Source organism: Oncorhynchus mykiss, chromosome 21 (assembly GCF_057628025.1).
Source record: "Oncorhynchus mykiss isolate SJ-2025 chromosome 21, ASM5762802v1, whole genome shotgun sequence".
NCBI classification, from domain to species: Eukaryota; Metazoa; Chordata; class Actinopteri; order Salmoniformes; family Salmonidae; genus Oncorhynchus; species Oncorhynchus mykiss.
In genome coordinates, this window is record NC_143042.1 from 5,787,499 (window position 1) to 5,809,644 (window position 22,146).

The 22,146-nt window shown below is 44.6% G+C and overlaps 1 protein-coding gene across 1 annotated transcript in view; it reads right to left on the bottom strand.

The window, feature by feature from the left end:
- Window positions 1-3,452: 3,452 nt before the first annotated feature.
- Window positions 3,453-22,146, bottom strand: part of LOC110510810 (plexin-A4) — a 473,690-nt gene continuing 454,996 nt past the window's right edge. The window contains exons 30-32 of the mRNA XM_090213615.1: window positions 18,373-18,585; window positions 10,619-10,769; window positions 3,453-7,581 (exon numbers count right to left, since the gene is read on the bottom strand). Coding sequence (XP_090069741.1) covers window positions 7,486-7,581; window positions 10,619-10,769; window positions 18,373-18,585 — 460 coding nt within the window. The 3' untranslated portion in view covers window positions 3,453-7,485. The remainder of the gene's footprint in view (window positions 7,582-10,618; window positions 10,770-18,372; window positions 18,586-22,146) is intronic.

A 22,146-nucleotide genomic window follows, 5' to 3' on the forward strand; every position in this document is an offset into this window, starting at 1 on the left:
CAAGTGAACTATTCTTTTAAACCTTTTAGTAAACAAGTGAACTATTATTTTAAACCTTTAGTAAACAAGTGAACTATTCTTTTAAACCTTTAGTAAACAAGTGAACTATTCTTTTAAACCTTTTAGTAAACAAGTGAACTATTCTTTTAAACCTTTTAGTAAACAAGTGAACTAGTCCTTTAAACCTTTAGTAAACAAGTGAACTATTCTTTTAAACCTTTAGTAAACAAGTGAACTATTATTTTAAACCTTTAGTAAACAAGTGAACTATTATTTTAAACCTTTAGTAAACAAGTGAACTATTCTTTTAAACCTTTTAGTAAACAAGTGAACTAGTCCTTTAAACCTTTAGTAAACAAGTGAACTATTCTTTTAAACCTTTAGTAAACAAGTGAACTAGTCCTTTAAACCTTTAGTAAACAAGTGAACTATTCTTTTAAACCTTTAGTAAACAAGTGAACTAGTAATTTAAACCTTTAGTAAACAAGTGAACTATTCTTTTAAACCTTTAGTAAACAAGTGAACTATTCTTTTAAACCTTTAGTAAACAAGTGAACTATTCTTTAAACCTTTAGTAAACAAGTTAACTAGTCCTTTAAACCTTTAGTAAACAAGTTAACTAGTCCTTTAAACCTTTAGTAAACAAGTGAACTAGTCCTTTAAACCTTTAGTAAACAAGTTAACTAGTCCTTTAAACCTTTAGTAAACAAGTGAACTAGTCCTTTAAACCTTTAGTAAACAAGTGAACTATTATTTTAAACCTTTTAGTAAACAAGTGAACTAGTCCTTTAAACCTTTAGTAAACAAATGAACTATTATTTTAAACCTTTAGTAAACAAGTGAACTAGTCCTTTAAACATTTAGTAAACAAGTGAACTATTCTTTTAAACATTTAGTAAACAAGTTAACTAGTCCTTTAAACCTTTAGTAAACAAGTGAACTATTCTTTTAAACCTTCAGTAAACAAGTGAACTATTCTTTTAAACCTTTAGTAAACAAGTTAACTAGTCCTTTAAACCTTTAGTAAACAAGTGAACTAGTCCTTTAAACCTTTAGTAAACAAGTTAACTAGTCCTTTAAACCTTTAGTAAACAAGTGAACTATTCTTTTAAATCTTTAGTAAACAAGTTAACTAGTCCTTTAAACCTTTAGTAAACAAGTTAACTAGTCCTTTAAACCTTTAGTAAACAAGTGAACTATTCTTTTAAATCTTTAGTAAACAAGTTAATTAGTAATTTAAACCTTTTGTAAACAAGTTAACTAGTCCTTTAAACCTTTAGTAAACAAGTGAACTATTCTTTTAAACCTTTAGTAAACAAGTTAACTAGTCCTTTAAACCTTTAGTAAACAAGTGGTAAAGGCGTTTGTTCATCTAGGAAGTCATGGCAACCCCTCATACCATCCATTAATAGTCAAGCCCTATATCACTAACAGATAGATTTGTCTCTGAACATGTTCCAGCTGAGACGGTCTGGGTTAACGTCTGGGTTGGAGACACAGGAGGGGTCTGCACAATCGATTAGCAGATCCACTACCCCTCTAGCCCTCCCCCAGATTGACCTCCTCTCACCACCACTCCTACCCCTCTCTATCTCCGTCTGGATAGATCCTCTAAACTCAGACCTCTGCTTCTCTCCCCTCCTCACCGGCCTCTTTCTCTCTTCTTCACATCAATGTGGCTGGGAGAAGGGTGGAGGGAAGGGTTGGGGGGCAGGGGTTGTGGGAGTGTGAAAAACCCCCACCCCTAGCACGGCTGCAATCATAGCATGGCTTCATCATCTTCGTGCCCCCTATCACCCTCTCTCCCCTCCTCATCCCCCAGTCGCCTCTCTCTTCCATTATTCCCAGTTCACTGGTTGGAATATTAGGGTGATGCCCTGCACCCTCCTCCACTTTCTCTCCTCCATTACTCCCAGTTCACTGGTTGGAATATTAGGGTGATGCCCTGCACCCTCCTCCACTTTCTCTCCCCCATTACTCCCAGTTCAGTGGCTGCTATATAGGGTGACACGAGGACCAATTCAATTCCCTGTCCCCGTCACCCCGTGCTGAGGAAGATTGACACACACGTGCCTCTCCCCCTCCCTCATTGTGGGTTCACTCAGATTGGCAGGTCTCTCTCTCCACTCTATTTTCTAACCTCCCTCTCTTTCCTCTTCTGTCACTCCCTCTCTCTCTTTGTGGTCTTCTTTTCTGGTCTTTACTGCAACCCAGAGTTGGTGTTATTCTTCCCTGCTAATGGTAAAGGATAGTGTAGTGTACAGGAAAGCTGATCCCAGATCTGTTGACCAGGAAAACTGTCTGTCTGGAGTTCTGGGAGTCTTTTACAGTCACAGGCAGCCTAATTGGCATCAGGTGTGAGCTAATTGATTGGCGTCTTAGGCGTGTTGTTTGGCTTCCTTCTGTCCTTGCTTCTTGATGGATCATTGTATTTAGCACATTTTGTGGGTTTATTTACTTTGTAATTCACCTCAGACTTTTGATACCTTTAGTCAAAGTGCTGGATGTTTTCCCACTATTTCACTTCCTTCATCCGTTTAGTCCCTGTTAGCTTAGCTATGCTAACTACTCAGCACCAATGGGAATTTAGTCATTTATCTGGCTAGCAAACCTACTAGGGACTACAGCTGAAAATGAGCTAAATCTGGGGCAATGGCATGTTGTACATGGTCCCTGACAAATAAACAATTACTATAAAGCTCAAACTCATATTGGACTGCAGTAGAATCTTTACCACAGCAATATGAACCAGCTCAGCTGAAATGGTCAGAACTTTGAAAGATAATATTCTGAAATTGAGAAACTCTATGCACAACGATTACTTTTAACAATTTCCACTGAAAATGTCTCAAAAACAAATTCACTTGAAGAACAGTGCAGGTGCAAAGTTTGGTAACAGAAAGACGGTAAAACAGCACCAACTGTCATTCTGTTACCAAACTTTGCATTGCAGGGTTCTTCAAGTAAATGTTTTTGTAAAATGTTCAGTGGAAATTGATACAGTAGTCTTTGTGCATAGAGTTGTCTGGTTTGTTTAACTTTGCAAGCATTTGTTTGACATGCATTTTAAAGTGAACATCGGCATCTCAGCATCTTTCTGTCACCGTGGAATTGCCCATAAAGCCCATAGTACACGAGAGGGCGTGTGTTGTGACTGTTTTTACCGCGGCCGTGCTGCGGCCTTAGGTACGAGGTGAAGCCATCACAACAAACAACTTTGAGTGTACAATGACTTTTCTACTACGGGTTACCATACAACATATTAAAACAAAGTGCTGTAGGTTTCTGCTTCACCTGTGCTGTTCTACTGAGGGAAACGGGACATTTTGCTTCCCATTATATGAAATGAATCCATTAATTCCAGTACACAGCATGCCATTTCACACCTGCTGTGTGAAATAACAATATTTAAATCAATCATTTCATATGAATAAACACAAACTACAAACCACTTTGTTTCATAATAAAGTTTATTCTATATTACAAATAGTATTTTGTTCTTGACTGCAAAATAGGAATGCATTATATTTACATACACAGGTATACAATTAATTATAGCAAAGTTAGAGAAGCTGGCCTTTTCCCCCAGGTTTAGTTTCATCTCTTGATAGGATACTCTTTATCTCTCAGCAAATATGGTAATAGTAAAAGTATTTCTACTGTTTCTGTAACACCTGCTATAACACTGAGCTCTAGAAGGACCTATCTTTAGTTCCTACAAAACGTTGAAGGTGGAAGCTTTATCGAGTCCCTCGGCAACAAAGGGGTCAGTAGTCTCAGACGAGCTTTGTCGCCGGGGAACATGGGGGGGGAAATGGAAACACCGTATGTTACAACACCAGGGGGCAGATTCACTACGAGATTCTAGGACATTCATTCTCTTCACCAAATAAAAACAATGGGCTTAGAGAGGAGGAAACTTTGGGAAGCTGGAGAATAGAATACATGGGTAATAGTGGGTCAATTTACAGTCTCTAAACCTAACAAGGGCCCCTAAACGTTGAGGTCCCTGCCAAGTTCAGTCTTATTTCCCAACTGTTTTACCTGGGATTTTCCATCAGACTGAATTCATACAGTAGATTCCTTTCAGTTATTTCTTATTGTTTATTTGATCACAAGCTTTGTGAACAGTTTGAACATGTTGGCAGTGTAGAACGTCCAGAGAACGCGCTGTTCATGAATGTACCCCCTCGAACCTGAATACCAACCACTGACAGAACTCACCCCTTTAGACAGTTCAGTTGAGGATTAATTAGATGTGGTTCATACATTAGACAGCGATGGTGTGACGGAAATAAAACACACTTTACAAAACACAATCAACTAAGTAAATCAGAAGCTTTCAGGGTCAGAGCTAGTGTGGTTATTGAAGCTTCCAGACAACTGTTTCTCTTTGATGAGTTCATCAAGAGACGTTTAATCGTTTGAAATTGTCCAAAGGAGAGTTTTTTTTGTTAAAACCACCAGTATCTTTTCAGTAAGTTTGTGCAGAACACCTTTAGATGTAGCAGTAGAATGGAAGGACAGCAGATACTACCAGACAAGTGATTGACTTGACTGTATTGTACTCCCCATAAGACCATGAGGATTCCAAAAAGGAGGCATGTTGTGCGATACATGGGTTTTGTATGAGCAAACTTTTTGATTGAACCCCGAAAGCCCTCCTAATGCTAGTTCCCTATGCACTGAGCTCTTCAGATCAAACAACTGTCAAAACAGAATCTAAAAAACACATCCACAACCATAGTAACAGGTGCTGCAATAAGACGTTTACAAGGTAGCTTTGCAGCCAGTCCTAGGCTTACAAAAATAAATGTCGTTTTTTTGAATGATAAAATAATAGAATCAAAAAGGTAAGGTTATAGGCTAGGGGAGATAGTTTCCGGATGAAAACACAGACAGACACTAGAGAAGCAATAGCAGCCAAGAAAAGAGCAAGAAGCTCACTGCAGAATTAGTCTACCAGACCCAAAACCTGAGGGTTCTGGAACTGACAAAGTCACTAACTAATGGAACATGTGTATGGATGGGCGTTAGAGGACGATCTACTCTGGAAGGACTAAGCAGAAGGACTGAATGAATTCAAACTTAGTCATGAGTTATTGTTCTACATCAGTCCATGAGAATTCAAAATAACCGTTTTGTTTGTGAACCGTTTAAACATTTCCTAGTAGCAGTAGATAAATATATTTGATTGCAAGGCAGTTCCGTTTCATACCATCCAAATAGGTCAGCATGCAAGGGTATATAATATATTGGATTTTAAGGTACCACTTTATTCCTATTAGCGTCTAACACTTTCACAAGACATGGTAATGAGAGGTTTGCATGGGCTGAACGGGAGATAAAGGTTCCACCTTAACGGTTAGTTATAGTTTTAACATGAACAATCCACTTTTTTCCCTCACATTTTTCTTCCAAGCAAAATAAAGAAAAGAACACATCCACATCATCATTTGCAAGGCTTATTTTCTCTATTTTCCTCTTTTTTTTTGTTTTAAATGTACGTTTTACATGCGCTTAAAAAGCCAATAAGGACCGAAGGTGGACCGAGGGCGGTCTCCACACATTCACATCACCACATGGGGCACGTTGTCAAGGCAAAAGAAAGGTCAGAGGTCTAAAGGAAAGGAGTGTTTCTCCATCTCTCTCTCTCTCCCATCCAGGTTATCACATTCCACAAGTCTGTTGATGTCCGTGTCCGGTCGTCTATATGACGTTGACTTGTTTTTCGCACTCTAGTTTCAGCTTTTTGAGGCTTGGAGAAGGCTGCGGAGGACGACTACACTAACACACAACATGAGCGACCCAGAGCGCTCAGAGATTCCCGCATGGAAGCTGTCTCCACACTTGTGCAAAAAAACTGACGTGGAAAACCGGACAAAGAGGGAAGAAAAACGGTGTGCCAAACACGGAAGAAACCGGGACGGCGAGGAGGAGGGCGGGACTCGTCCGCGGCTCCCCCTTCGGCACACTGAGGTCAGAAAATCACACAGGGTTAAGTTGTTGTTGTGGGGTGGGTTTTTCTTTCACCAAATCCTTTTCCTGTGTCATTTCCTTTAAATACATTGTTTTTAAATAACTTTTTTTGTCTTTTTAAAATGTCAAGCTCCTTTGGTTTTTCGGCTGACCAGTTATGTCCATCAGTTGATTCCCCCCGTCCCAAGCCTTTACAGAAGGTCTCTCTCTCTCAGCAGAGCAGATCCCATTTAAGTACTGCACCGTCTCTGTCATGTAGAAAGCATGGGTCCATGGTAAGACTGCTCTAGTGAAGCGTCCCTCTCCTCCTCTCAGTAGATGTCAGTCAGCTCCCCTAGTATTCAGACAGTGTGATCAGAGGGTGAATCAGGAGTAGAGTTCCCCTCAGAACAGGTCTTGGACAGCTGCCGTGTGTATCTGTTTGTGTGTGTGCTTTGATAGACCGGCGAGTGACCTCCATCTGTTAGCAGCACACACGGGACAGACTGACCGTTCCAGGTGTCAGAGCTGTCGGGTCACTGTGGTCAAGAGTTGGATGTGTGCTTCTCGTCACAGAGGAGGACCAGACAGACCTGGGTCTGTCCTCCACTAATTAGTCTTATAATAATCAGGATAATTGAGCAGGTACCACACAAGCCAGAGATTCAGAAGATGAGGATTGTTTTATCTATAGAGGTACTTGGAGGGGTGGGTGGGTGGGAGCACACTTGTGCCAATGCCACAAAGGGGAATCTGTCCTTCTCTGGATTTCAAAGTCAGTCAGGTTTTCGGAAAAAAAGGAAAATTCAAGAAGCACTAACTCTCCCCAGCCCCTATCGGAGTTTCTTTAAATATACCTCAAAGCTACATTGAGAAAACAATTCTGTAGTTTGCCTATTTCCCAATCTTAAGAAGTGTGAACCAGGCAAACCTTCCGTTTTTTTGTCTTCCGAGGTGGTCATTTTGGTTTCCTCATTTATATAATACCACTTTGTTTTTCCACGTTTGATGTGATGTTGACTATAGCACTACAATTAACTGGACTCTGTAGTAGTTTCATAGACTAATATCCTGTTCAGAAAGTCTGAACAAATTGACTCCCAACATTGTGGTAGCAAAAGACTTTGTCATCAGTGTTATTTTTAAAGGCAACATAAATAGAATGTTTGTTTCTCCCTCAACATTACGGTGTAAATGATGCCGATACGGCGAGCTGGCAAACAACCACCCCTCCATCAGACTCTTCTACGCAGCAAAGCAGTCCCCAGCTCTGCCGACCCTCCAGTCAGTCCGTCAGCCAGTCTTCTCTGCACGTCCTATGAAGCTGAGCGGATGAGATGCCAAACACTTGTCAGGAAGAGGAGGAAGAGGAAGAGGAGGAAGAGAACAGGACAATATGTGTTGTCTTTGAAACAGAGAGGAGATCTGATGCTGATGACGATGGTGAAGAGATAGATGGACAGGTCTTTGCTCAGGCACGGCTCGGTTTCTGACGGGTCTCCCAGTGCGCCCTGGGAAGTGCGGTCCTCAGCTCTCCAGGCTCATGAAGGCCACCACCTGCTCCAGCTTGAAGGACAGTCTCTGTTTCCTGGCGGCGTCGTCCTGCTCCAGCGCACACACAATCTGACAGAGAGAGACACACACAGCCAGTCCCTGTGTTACTGTCAGCCCCACACACAATCTGACAGAGAGAGACACACACAGCCAGTCCCTGTGTTACTGTCAGCCCCACACACAGCCAGTCCCTGTGTTACTGTCAGCCCCACGCACAATCTGACAGAGAGAGACACACACAGCCAGTCCCTGTGTTACTGTCAGCCCCACACACAGCCAGTCCCTGTGTTACTGTCAGCCCCACACACAGCCAGTCCCTGTGTTACTGTCAGCCCCACACAGCCAGTTCACGTGTTACTGTCAGCCCCACAAACAGCCAGTCCCTGTGTTACTGTCAGCCCCACACACAGCCAGTCCCTGTGTTACTGTCAGCCCCACACACAGTCAGTCCCTGTGTTACTGTCAGCCCCACACACAGCCAGTCCCTGTGTTACTGTCAGCCCCACACACAGCCAGTCCCTGTGTTACTGTCAGCCCCGCACACAGCCAGTCCCTGTGTTACTGTCAGCCCCACACACAGCCAGTCCCTGTGTTACTGTCAGCCCCACACACAGCCAGTCCCTGTGTTACTGTCAGCCTCACACACAGCCAGTCCCTGTGTTACTGTCAGCCTCACACACAGCCAGTCCCTGTGTTACTGTCAGCCCCACACACAGCCAGTCCCTGTGTTACTGTCAGCCCTACACACAGCCAGTCCCTGTGTTACTGTCAGCCCCACACACAGCCAGTCCCTGTGTTACTGTCAGCCTCACACACAGCCAGTCCCTGTGTTACTGTCAGCCCCACACACAGCTAGTCCCTGTGTTACTGTCAGCCCCACACACAGCCAGTCCCTGTGTTACTGTCAGCCCCACACACAGCCAGTTCCTGTGTTACTGTCAGCCCCGCACACAGCCAGTCCCTGTGTTACTGTCAGCCCCACACACAGCCAGTCCCTGTGTTACTGTCAGCCCCACACACAGCCAGTCCCTGTGTTACTGTCAGCCCCACACACAGCCAGTCCCTGTGTTACTGTCAGCCCCGCACACAGCCAGTCCCTGTGTTACTGTCAGCCCCACACACAGCCAGTCCCTGTGTTACTGTCAGCCCCACACACAGCCAGTCCCTGTGTTACTGTCAGCCTCACACACAGCCAGTCTTCCTGTTACTGTCAGCCCCACACACAGCCAGTCATTGTGTTACTGTCAGCCTCACACACAGCCAGTCCCTGTGTTACTGCCAGCCCCACACACAGCCAGTCCCTGTGTTACTGTCAGCCCCACACAGCCAGTCCCTGTGTTACTGTCAGCCCCACACACAGCCAGTCCCTGTGTTATGTCAGTCCCACACACAGCCAGTCCCTGTGTTACTGTCAGCCCCACACACAGCCAGTCCCTGTGTTACTGTCAGCCTCACACACAGCCAGTCCCTGTGTTACTGTCAGCCTCACACACAGCCAGTCCACGTTTTACTGTCAGCCCACACACAGCCAGTCCCTGTGTTACTGTCAGCCCCACACACAGCCAGTTCACGTGTTACTGTCAGCCCCACACACAGCCAGTTCACGTGTTACTGTCAGCACCACACACAGTCAGTCCCTGTGTTACTGTCAGCCTCACACACAGCCAGTCCCTGTGTTACTGTCAGCCTCACACACAGCCAGTCCACGTTTTACTGTCAGCCCACACACAGCCAGTCCCTGTGTTACTGTCAGCCCCACACACAGCCAGTTCACGTGTTACTGTCAGCCCCACACACAGCCAGTTCACGTGTTACTGTCAGCACCACACACAGCCAGTCCCTGTGTTACTGTCAGCCTCACACACAGCCAGTCCCTGTGTTACTGTCAGCCCCACACACAGCCAGTTCACGTGTTACTGTCAGCACCACACACAGCCAGTCCCTGTGTTACTGTCAGCCCCACACACAGCCAGTCCCTGTGTTACTGTCAGCCTCACACACAGCCAGTCCCTGTGTTACTGTCAGCCTCACACACAGCCAGTCCACGTTTTACTGTCAGCCCACACACAGCCAGTCCCTGTGTTACTGTCAGCCCCACACACAGCCAGTTCACGTGTTACTGTCAGCCCCACACACAGCCAGTTCACGTGTTACTGTCAGCACCACACACAGCCAGTCCCTGTGTTACTGTCAGCCTCACACACAGCCAGTCCCTGTGTTACTGTCAGCCCCACACACAGCCAGTCCCTGTGTTACTGTCAGCCTCACACACAGCCAGTCCCTGTGTTACTGTCAGCCTCACACACAGCCAGTCCCTGTGTTACTGTCAGCCCCACACACAGCCAGTCCCTGTGTTACTGTCAGCCCCACACACAGCCAGTCCATGTGTTACTGTCAGCCCCACACACAGCCAGTCCCTGTGTTACTGTCAGCCCCACACACAGCCAGTTCACGTGTTACTGTCAGCCCCACACACAGCCAGTCCCTGTGTTACTGTCAGCCCCACAAACAGCCAGTCCCTGTGTTACTGTCAGCCCCACACACAGCCAGTCCCTGTGTTACTGTCAGCCCCACACAGCCAGTCCATGTGTTACTCTCAGCCCCACACACAGCCAGTTCACGTGTTACTGTCAGCCTCACACACCAGCAGACAATGGCAGAGTAATGGCACATACAATAAATGTTTCTTCTGTATGACAGTGTTTCTGGAACCTTTCCTCTGGGACCCCTTGACGTCTCACAATTTAGTTGAAGACCTGAACTACCACATCTTTTTTTTTTGTATTTACAAAAAAAACGTAATTCAACTAGGCATTATTCAAGGACAGAAAGGCTTGATGATCTAAGCTGAGAAGTGTGTTCTCTCTGTAGTAGAACAAAGACATGGTCGGGAGTCCTCCAGGAGAGGTTGGAAAACCGCTGATATACGCCATCTGGGTTGCTTGTAAATGTATTTTACATACATCTTCCAGATGGTCTGAACCTACACGTCATCTACAATACATTTCAACTTCAAACCCAACTGTGTAAGACTGGCTGTCCACAATGGAACACTGCTACCCGTCTTGAATAAAGTGTGATTTTTGTCCACGGTGTGTTGCCGTACCTCCTCTGTGTATTTGCCCACGTAGGAGTAGATCTCACTGAGGGAGCTCATGCTGTTGAACTCGTTAATGTGCATCCGGGACTGCTCTGCCAGGTACGCATTCATGTCCTGGTCACTGATGGCCGGCATCTTACTGATGTCTGAGTAGTACCTGTGGAGGTAACACACACAGCAGAATGTATTAGTGAACTGTGTAATCACTACATTTACATACATACACCCCAAAATGCTTTATTCTTGGATTTAAATGTCACATGTTATTTCAGGGTTGTTTCAAGACAGAGAGGTTTTAGCCTTTAGAATCTTGTATGGAACCTTTATTTAACCAGGAAAGTCAGTTAATTAAGAACAAATTCTTATTTACAAAGACGGCCTACCCCGGCCAAACCCTAACGACACTGGGCCAATTGTGCACCGCCCTATGTGACTCCCAATTGTGGCCGGTTGTGATACAGCCTGGAATTGAACCAGGGTCTGTAGTGACACCTCTAGCACTGAAATGAAGTGCCTTAGACCGCTGCGCCATTCGGGAGCCTAGAATAGGAATCATGTTAGAGACAGTTGTCTCGTCCCCAATCACTTTTCACAGTCTGAGCAGCCCTGACTCTCTATAGACATTTACATTTTTCTAATTTAGCAGACGCTCTTATCCAAAGCAATTGGGGTTAAGTGCCTTGCTCAAGGGTACATCGATATATTTTGCACATTGTTGGCTAAGGGTTTGGAACCTTTTGGCCCAATGCTCTTAACCCTTAGGCTACCTGCCGCCCTCGTACAAATGGCCTAAAAGCTGCAAAGGCACTTAGCAGTGTATGTGAACCCCCCCCTCTCTCTCACACACAGACTGTGTCTCCGGGAAGCTCTCAGCTGCGTGTCAGCCAGTGTCAACAGCAGCTGAGGCCCTCTGTCAACTCCTTCATTAAAGATGGTCATTACCTGTTTAATTCCGGTGCCACAACTGCTCCTGGACACCACAAATTTAGTCTGATGTGGTGTGGTATGGTGTGTGGTGTGGTGTGGTATGGTGTTGTATGGTGTGTGGTGTGGTATGGTGTGTGGTGTGGTGTGATGTGTGGTATGTGGTATGGTGTGTGGAAACCGAGGCTATTAAGCTAACAGAGCAGGTTACACGACAGGTGGGCATTGCAGGTTATTTATTGTAAGGAAAGTCACAGGAAGGTCACACCCACTCACACACACCTCGGCCACCTGCGCAGGGCAGGAGGGCAATTGGAGAAAGTGAGTCGTGGGGTTTGAGAGGGTAAAGGAAATTGGAGGGATTTCTGTCTCCAGGTAAAACAGCAGGTCCACCTGACATCTCTGGTTCTAGGTGACGACGTGGGGCCTTATTCCAAATCGTCTCCTTTCTTAGACACTTGATCTAAACATAGTGGAAATCACACCTAGAGCAGGGGTCAGCAGCCCACGGGCCAAAACCGACCTACAAGGGATTTTTTTTGCTGGCCCGCAAGAGATATTCATTTTGGAATTCAGCAACAACAACAACAACAACAACAACAATATTGTGTTCCTGTGAATAAAACAATATCCGTATGTGATCATGTCTCAACTTAACCAAGGCATGAAATGATTGGTATCTTCCAATATATATATTTTATTGGCTTAGTTGTTGTCAATTTGCAGTGTAGAAATTAAGATTATAATTATAGATTATAATTATGTTCCGGTCAGCCCACCATCCGCTCTGACAAAAATGGTCCTGCAGCTGAATCTAGTTGCCGACCCCTTGGCCACAAGGTCCACTTGGAATTGAACCTTTGGTATTTGTTATGTGTTATCAGGCTAGGGGAATTGAACATTTGGTATTTGTTATGTGTTATCAGGCTAGGGGAATTGAACCTTTGGTATTTGTTATGTGTTATCAGGCTAGGAGAATTGAACATTTGATATTTGTTATGTATTATCAGGCTAGGAGAATTGAACCTTTGTTATGTGTTATCAGGCTAGGGGAATTTAACATTTGATATTTGTTATGTATTATCAGGCTAGGAGAATTGAACCTTTGTTATGTGTTATCAGGCTAGGGGAATTGAACATTTGGTATTTGTTATGTGTTATCAGGCTAGGGGAATTGAACATTTGGTATTTGTTATGTGTTATCAGGCTAGGGGAATTGAACATTTGGTATTTGTTATGTGTTATCAGGCTAGGGGAATTGAACCTTTGGTATTTGTTATGTGTTATCAGGCTAGGAGAATTGAACATTTGATATTTGTTATGTATTATCAGGCTAGGAGAATTGAACCTTTGTTATGTGTTATCAGGCTAGGGGAATTTAACATTTGATATTTGTTATGTGTTTTCAGGCTAGGAGAATTGAACCTTTGTTATGTGTTATCAGGCTAGGGGAATTGAACATTTGGTATTTGTTATGTGTTATCAGGCTAGGGGAATTGAACATTTGGCATTTGTTATGTGTTATCAGGCTAGGGGAATTGAACATTTGGTATTTGTTATGTGTTATCAGGCTAGGGGAATTGAACCTTTGGTATTTGTTATGTGTTATCAGGCTAGGGGAATTGGGTCCTGCCATGCTTGATGTTGACATCCAATGAATGGTAGAATCAGGATGGTAACAAGAGTACATTTATTTTTTTGCAGACAGATGCAAAATCCAGTTAACAGGCCTCCCCCCCCCCCCCCCCCCCCCCCCCCCCCCCCCCCCAGAGAGCTGTGAATGTAAGTATGCCATTTCCCCTGATACAGTCCATGTGTTAATGTCAGGGGTTTTCACTTTGATTTCCCATTGTAATCTTCTATCCGAGCAGAGGATCAAATGAACTGCATATATGACAGGTCTGAGGAACTTGTCATTGTCTGGGGCCAATTAAATGGAATGAATATTAACAGTCTGTCTGTAGTTGGAGGCTCTGGGGGAACATGCATGTCCAACCCTTGCAAACCACTCCAACCATCAAATTGTGCCAATGCGACATAAATCAACAAGACCCCAACACAACTTAGATCCTGTAAGATGTCAGCTTTCATAAAAGTGCTGAGTTAGTGAGATACAGTTGTAGGAACTCATGTACCGGCCGAGACCCACAGGATTTCTTCCTTGTGTTAAATCATATCAGATTGCTTTTCTGTGGATGTCATACAGTAATAACATGTTAAGGTAGAGTCTTCCCAGAGGGGCACAGCTCCACTACAAGACCAGAGGCAAACTGCCTGATCTCCAAACGTACCATGACCAAGCTATAGGCTTCCATTATGGTGCTCCTACCCCCCTCCCTGGTACGGCTCTACAATAACCGCTAACCTCCACAGCGCTTATGAAGATGTAGAACGGAGGAGAAATCACAGGAAGACATGTATCTGTGCCTGAGTATTCCTCTCACTCCGCCTTCTTTCTTTAGTTAAACTCTGCAGTCTGTCTATTTGAAGTGTTTTTCACGGTGTGACTGAAGTGTCTGTCGGGCTGGATTGGAAGCAGAGTTGAAGACCGGTGGATGTGTGTGCTACAGATTGTGTGTGTGTGGGGGGGGGGGGGGGGGGGTTGAAGATGGGGAAAGAAGAGAGAGAGTGGAAAGAAAGAGTGAAGCAATAGTGGGGAGAGAGGGGGAAGGGAGTGTGGGGTGAGAGGGGGAAGGGAGTGTGGGGTGAGAGGGGGAAGGGAGTGTGGAGAGAGAGGGGGAAGGAAGTGGGGAGAGAGTGGAGAGGAAGTGGAGAGTGAGTGGGGAGGAAGTGGAGAGAGAGTGGGGAGGAAGTGGAGAGAGAGGGGGAAGGGAGTGGAGAGAGAGGGGGAAGGGAGTGGAGAGAGAGGGGGAAGGGAGTGGAGAGAGAGGGAGAGAGGGGGAAGGGAGTGGAGAGAGAGGGGGAAGGGAGTGGAGAGAGAGGGGGAAGGGAGTGGAGAGAGAGGGGGAAGGGAGTGGAGAGAGAGGGAGAGAGGGGGAAGGGAGTGGAGAGAGAGGGGGAAGGGAGTGGAGAGAGAGGGGGAAGGGAGTGGAGAGAGAGGGGGAAGGGAGTGGAGAGAGAGGGAGAGAGGGGGAAGGGAGTGGAGAGAGAGGGGGAAGGGAGTGGAGAGAGAGGGGGAAGGGAGTGGAGAGAGAGGGGGAAGGGAGTGGAGAGAGAGAGAGAGAGAGGGGGAAGGGAGTGGGGAGAGAGTGGGGAGGGGAGTTGGGAGAGAGGAGGAAGGGAGTTAGGAGAGAGGAGGAAGGGAGTGTGGGGAGAGAGAGATGAGAGAAAAGGAAGGAGGAGAGAAGGAAGAGTGTGGGGAGAGACTTGAGCTTGTCTCAGGTGTTGGACTCGATGACAGTTGCTATCCATTATAGAGCTGTGATTGGTTGGCCAGAATTCATGGACAGTGCTTAGCGAAGGGTCAATTGTATATAGATGGGCAAATTAAATTGTGTGAATATGCTGATGGTCTCAATGCACATCACAACCTTCAGGTAGGCTTTGCCAATCAACAAGACTGTGAGATCTAATTTGCCTATCCTGATTGTGAGATGTAAGCACTGCAGGGTTTATACACACTATTTTGAGATTTAATTTGTTAATTAAGATTGATGTCATTGACGTGGAGGGACTAATCATACTACAATTACACTAAATTAGATCTCACAAAATATGGATTGATCAACTAAACATCACCTATAGAAACATTACATCTCAGAATCATGTGGATGCTAATTGGATTTTCTGCAAAAACTCCTGACCTTAGACATAAATACTTCCTTCACAGACTTTTATGCTTCAGAAATAAACGCCAACTGGTCCACAGGTAATAGGACCGTCACATGGCTTCAGTGTGGACAGGAAGTCTCTGATTAGAATCTTATCACTTTCCCGATCTCTCACGGCTGCCGAACCCCGTCAGCATCTCCCGCTCCTAATGCCACATGACACGTCCACAGTTTACTCACTAGCTGCAGGTCAGACTCAGCCTGTGAAACGGGTCCTTATCAGTAATCACCTCACGCGCCCAAGTCGCAAGCAAAGAGCAGGGAACGCTAACAGGAACGTTAACAGGAACACATTGATATGAAGCTTAACAACCTCTAGATTGGCACGGCTGCTTTTAGTTAAATAGTAGTGATTCATCTTTACAGAGAACTACACTACCCATGATTCCCCTGTCTTTACAATTGCGGTTTGGTTCTGAGAATGTCAACATGTAGAACACAGGAGGTTGGTGGCAGCTTAATATGGGAGAACAGGCTCGCGGTAATGACTGGAGAGGAATCAGAGGAATGGTATCAAATCCATCAAACACATGGTTTCCATGGTTACCAGGTGTTTGATGACATTCCATTTGCTCTGTTCTGGACATTATTATCAGCCATCCTCCCCTCATCAGCCTCCTGTGATGTAGAATCTCTGCCTGTATACCCTGTGTGTTTTTATCCTCCCCTCATCAGCCTCCCGTGATGTAGAATCTCTGTCTGTATACCCTGTGTGTTTTTAACCTCCCCTCATCAGCCTCCCGTGATGTAGAATCTCTGTCTGCATACCCTGTGTGTTTTTATCCTCCCCTCATCAGCCTCCCGTGATGTAGAATCTCTGTCTGTATACCCTGTGTGTTTTTATCCTCCCCTCATCAGCCTCCCGTGATGTAGAATCTCTGTCTGTATACCCTGTGTGTTTTATCCTCCCCTCATCAGCCTCCTGTGATGTAGAATCTCTGTCTGTATACCCTGTGTGTTTTTATCCTCCCCTCATCAGCCTCCCGTGATGTAGAATCTCTGTCTGTATACCCTGTGTGTTTTTATCCTCCCCTCATCAGCCTCCCGTGATGTAGAATCTCTGTCTGTATACCCTGTGTGTTTTTATCCTCCCCTCATCAGCCTCCTGTGATGTAGAATCTCTGTCTGTATATCCTGTGTGTTTTTATCCTCCCCTCATCAGCCTCCTGTGATGTAGAATCTCTGTCTGTATACCCTGTGTGTTTTTATCCTCCCCTCATCAGCCTCCCGTGATGTAGAATCTCTGCCTGTATACCCTATTTGTTTTTAATCTGAGGTTGATTGAGTATTTCAGCTATTTGAATTTAACATTTCCTGTCCAAATAATGAATAGCACCTGGGTCAACTGAGATAATAACACAGATGGTCTGATACTACTGTACACACAGTAGGCCCATTGAACCTTTGTATTGCAACACATCACAACCAAGCATCCCTACCTGAGCCCTACTCAAATCCACACAATCACACTCCACACACCTCTGTCCCGTCGACTGCCAAGCCTCATGAAGACTAAGGGCTTCAATCTGTATTGCTGAAGTTCAGTGCTATAGCGCGATTGAAATTGAAAGGGAATTTCCTATTGAGCCCACATATGCAGGGTTTACTGTGAATGCAGTCTCAGCTAACGTGGGAACACTGCCTGTACATTTCTATTGCACTGTAGCGCATGCTCTACAGCGCTGTGGATTGATCAAGTCCTTATGCTAAACTGTCTCATCCATATTTAAAGCAGCAAACAACCATAAGCAACCATCCTCTGAAGGGGAGTAACTATAAGATAACCCATCTATATATCACTGGGACTAACTATAAGATAACCCATCTATAGATCACTGGGACTAACTATAAGCTAACCCATCTATAGATCACTGGGACTAACTATAAGAGCAAATAAAATTGTATTCATCACATAAACAAGCGAGACTATATACAGGGGTACCGGTACAGAGTCAATGTGTGGGGGCACCGGTTAGTTGAGGTAATTGAGGTAATATGTACATGTAGGTGGAGTTAAAGTGACTATGCATAAATTATTAACAGAGAGTAGCAGCAGCGTAAAAGAGGGATCTGGATTAGCTGTTCAGGAGTCTTATGGCTTGGGTGTAGAAGCTGTTCAGAGGCCTTTTGGGCCTCGGCTTGGCGCTCCGGTACCACTGACCGTGTGGTAGCAGAGAGAACAGTCTATGACTAGGGTGGCTGGAGCCTTGATCATATAGATCATGCACCGTTAATATAAAACACACAAGTACATGCTGACACACACACACACACACACACACAGTGTCCCAGCACACATGCACACATACACTCAGCCTGATGAATCCAATCCTTGGGTTTCAGTCATACAGTACACACACATACAGTATATCCCTGTCCTACGGCTAGCGCTGAGCACTAACACAGAAACACTTTGGGACCGCTTCACAAGCCCATCTTTTATTCAGCACTCTACCGCCGACCAAATAAATGTAATACAACTCTAATTTGGACAAATGACCTCCACCACTGCTGTGCAGTAGTAATCTCCTAACTGCACACACACATGGGTGTACCTGGGCAGGACAGAGAACTCACTGTGGCTCTCTGTCTGTGCCTGTCTCCCCTCTACCTCTCCAGCATTAGGAGGCACTGCCATCCATTCCCAGTGGGTTTTCATTTGGAGTCTTATGTACTTATGAGACAAGGGGAAGACTACAGTCTATCAGGGATGTTTATGGACAAAATGGCTGGCAGACATCTATAGGACGACAGAACCACATGATGAACTGCCCTCTCATGTTACGCTCACATGTAGGTCTATATAGAAACTGGAAAAGCGAGAGAGACATGCTGTAGTTACACACACACACACACACACACACACACACACACACACACACACACACACACACACACACACACACACACACACACATCCCAAACCAGCCCCCCCAACTCACACACACACACACACCCCAAACCAGCCCCCCCAACTCACACACACCAAACCACCCCCCACCCCCCCACCTCACAAACAACACACCCATCCCATCATCCTCTCACCTCTCCACCCAGCTCTTGTAACTGGGGATGTCCTTAGCATAGAGTAGCTTGTTGGAGGGGGAGTCCTTGCCCAGGCGGTGTTCTGAGGTAGAGCAGGAGTCCATGAAGGTCTGGGCCACCACAGACAGACAGGCGTCCGTGATGCTGCTCTTGTGGATGTCGAACACAAACTGGGGGTTCTTGATCACGTTCACCCAGAACCTCAGAGGTAGGCTATTGGGGAGAGACAGAGAGAGTTAGGGAATATCATGTCATCCTGGAACGTCAGAACCTTAGAGGTGGGCTATAGAGGAGACATCATGTAAACACGACACCCTGGCCTTACAGGGGACAGAGAACAGTCTATTACCATAACATACACTAGGTACATTTCTAGGAATGCTTCTCTGTGATAGAACACAACAAATGAAACAGAAGACATCAAGGTGATTTTCTACATTTAGACTTAAATAACAATCATTGTTCAAATCCAAATCCAAGCAGATTACATCCCTGAACATACAACAACTCACATTGGTTAAAGCCAGCCGGTGGATGTGGTCGGTCTGAGCTAACACATTCAGTGGCAGAAGGGAATGAGGACCCATTCACTTTGAAATTTAGTACACGGCTTGTTGCTGATGCGTTCTATTTGATGTTTACGCGATTTAATAAAGCCCTAATCTTAAAAGCAGGCAACGCCAGGGCTTCATGGTTTCCAGCTGTGTCTGGGGGCTTCACACCAACACGGTTCATATTGCCTTGTTTAGACATGCGGCCCATTCCATGCCTGTCTAGAATAATCAAAACACAAGTCTGTTTATTTGTTGGCCTTGGAACGAAAGGAGGTAGCACAGGTGTTAGTGTGTGTTACGGATCAGGTGGTATAAAGACAGGACTGAGAATTGCTTAGATCTCTCTCTCTCTCTCTCTCTCTCATACATATGTATATATATGTATTTATTTATTAACTGGGCAGCATTGTTTTGGATGACGCGACTGTGTGTGCAACATCAGGGAGGAGAGCGAAAAAAAACACAATCATTTGAATAACCCCTCTCCCGACATGTCCTACCCCCCAACCTGCTGTACGACCTAACAAAAGAGGATTTGGCGAGGGAAACCTTGGCATTATGACTCTGAATTAATCTGGACGAATCTTCTGGGATTAGCGGCCGGATCAAAGGATATTAACACCGCCGCGATGCAAGTCTTGATTGTCGTCAATCTGGCGCAGCTGGCCAATACTAGGTTAAGGTCTAGATGGTTTCCGAGGGGAAAGGTCAGATTTAAAGAGTCTCTTCACACGTTCCATTTCTGGGCCAGGTCCATAATGATATTTAGATTTCAGTGAATGTGACACAATACAGGTTTATCTGACAAACTATCACTAGGAGACGATAGAGAGCTGTTTTTGCATTGTGGCAATTGTTCTGCCAATACCTTCGTACAACCTAACTTTTCCCCAAACTGTAAAGCCTTTTCTCCAAACTGTAAGGCCTTTTCCCCAAACTGTAAAGCTTTTTCCCCAAACTGTAAAGCTTTTTCTCCAAACTGTGAAGCTTTTTCCCCAAACTGTAAAGCTTTTTCTCCAAACTGTAAAGCTTTTTCTCCAAACTGTAAAGCTTTTTCTCCAAACTGTAAAGCTTTTTCTCCAAACTGTAAAGCCTTTTCCCCAAACTGTAAAGCTTTTTCTCCAAACTGTAAAGCCTTTTCTCCAAACTGTAAAGCCTTTTCTCCAAACTGTAAAGCTTTTTCTCCAAACTGTAAAGCTTTTTCTCCAAACTGTAAAGCCTTTTCTCCAAACTGTAAAGCTTTTTCTCCAAACTCTAAAGCTTTTTCCCCAAACTGTAAAGCCTTTTCTCCAAAGTGTAAAGCCTTTTCTCCAAACTGTAAAGCCTTTTCTCCAAACTGTAAAGCCTTTTCTCCAAACTGTAAAGCTTTTTCCCCAAACTGTAAAGCCTTTTCTCCAAACTGTAAAGCCTTTTCTCCAAACTGTAAAGCCTTTTCTCCAAACTGTAAAGCTTTTTCTCCAAACTGTAAAGCTTTTTCTCCAAACTGTAAAGCATTTTCTCCAAACTGTAAAGCTTTTTCTCCAAACTGTAAAGCTTTTTCCCCAAACTGTAAAGCCTTTTCTCCAAACTGTAAAGCCTTTTCTCCAAACTGTAAAGCCTTTTCTCCAAACTGTAAAGCCTTTTCTCCAAACTGTAAAGCCTTTTCCCCAAACTGTAAAGCTTTTTCTCCAAACTGTAAAGCTTTTTCTCCAAACTGTAAAGCTTTTTCCCCAAACTGTAAAGCCTTTTCTCCAAACTGTAAAGCCTTTTCTCCAAACTGTAAAGCCTTTTCTCCAAACTGTAAAGCTTTTTCTCCAAACTGTAAAGCTTTTTCTCCAAACTGTAAAGCCTTTTCTCCAAACTGTAAAGCTTTTTCTCCAAACTGTAAAGCCTTTTCTCCAAACTGTAAAGCCTTTTCTCCAAACTGTAAAGCTTTTTCTCCAAACTGTAAAGCCTTTTCTCCAAACTGTAAAGCCTTTTCTCCAAACTGTAAAGCCTTTTCTCCAAACTGTAAAGCCTTTTCTCCAAACTGTAAAGCCTTTTCTCCAAACTGTAAAGTATGTTATTCATACTGTGGTGTCCAGGATGGAAGCCCAGGCTAGGCTGGCACGGGCATGAATGAAGATCTAACTTCTGCCCAAGTGGTATTTGGTTATTGTGCAGCGTTACATTGATTGTTGTCTGTGGGGAACGTTTCATTGTCTTGGATGTTTGATCAGATATAACATATCCAATGAGTCAACACACAGGGGTATATGGAGAGCAACTGTGCCCTTGGAATTCACATCTTCTGACGTATTTTAAAGATGTTTGAATGCAGTTATGACACTGCTTTTTTCTTTACAGAGACGAAGCTAAAGTCTTCACTCAGATACTGAATGTGACTCTGTGATCTGTCAACGGTCAGTCAGACAGGAACAACCCTTTTACTCAGGGATGGAGAGAGTGTACAGCACTGAGGCACGACACTACAGAGCATTGTCCAGGCCTAGTGAGTGATTAGCCAGGTCCCAGAACTGTTTGTGCGGTCCTGCCAACTCCTATGGTTTATCCTGTAAATGTAATTATACATTTTTGTCGGGCAGTTCGGAGTTGTCATTGTGCATGGAGTTGTATGGGTTGTTGAACTTTTAGGTCAATGGTTTTTGTTTGTGGTTCCATTACCATCCAATCCCCCTAAAGTGACTTTGGACTTCTTGAAAAGCACTTCAAATAAAATGTTTTATCATTATGGTCATTGTCATGGCTAGTGAGTGTTGGCCTAGCTAACATCAGCAGGACGAATTCCTTGGTTTCCACAGAAACAGGACGGATTAAAGGTAAATATTGACCCAATATCTACAAATCAAATCAAACAACAGTGTAATCTTGGATCAATACTGATCCATGGTTCTGGTACTCATACTGGAGCCTGTACTTCAGGCTGGGTAGAAGTAGAATGTAATGTCTATATGGAGAATGTGATTTAGTGTAATATCACTGTAACATCTCCGTTGTCAACCTTCAGAGGGATGTGTCTTCCTGTCTGCTGCTGTCATTGGGAGAGTGTGGTGGTGGGTTTATGTGATTAAGGACACAGATGAGTTGTGTGTGCTGTGCAATGTGGGCATGTGTGTGCCAGTCTGCTCTAGAAGCTGGTCATTAAAACGCTGCTTGCTGAAGGGACACACACTGAAGAAAGAGGATGAGAGGGAGATGTCGACACACTGACTGCTGATCCAAAAGATACCATCTGGAGGAG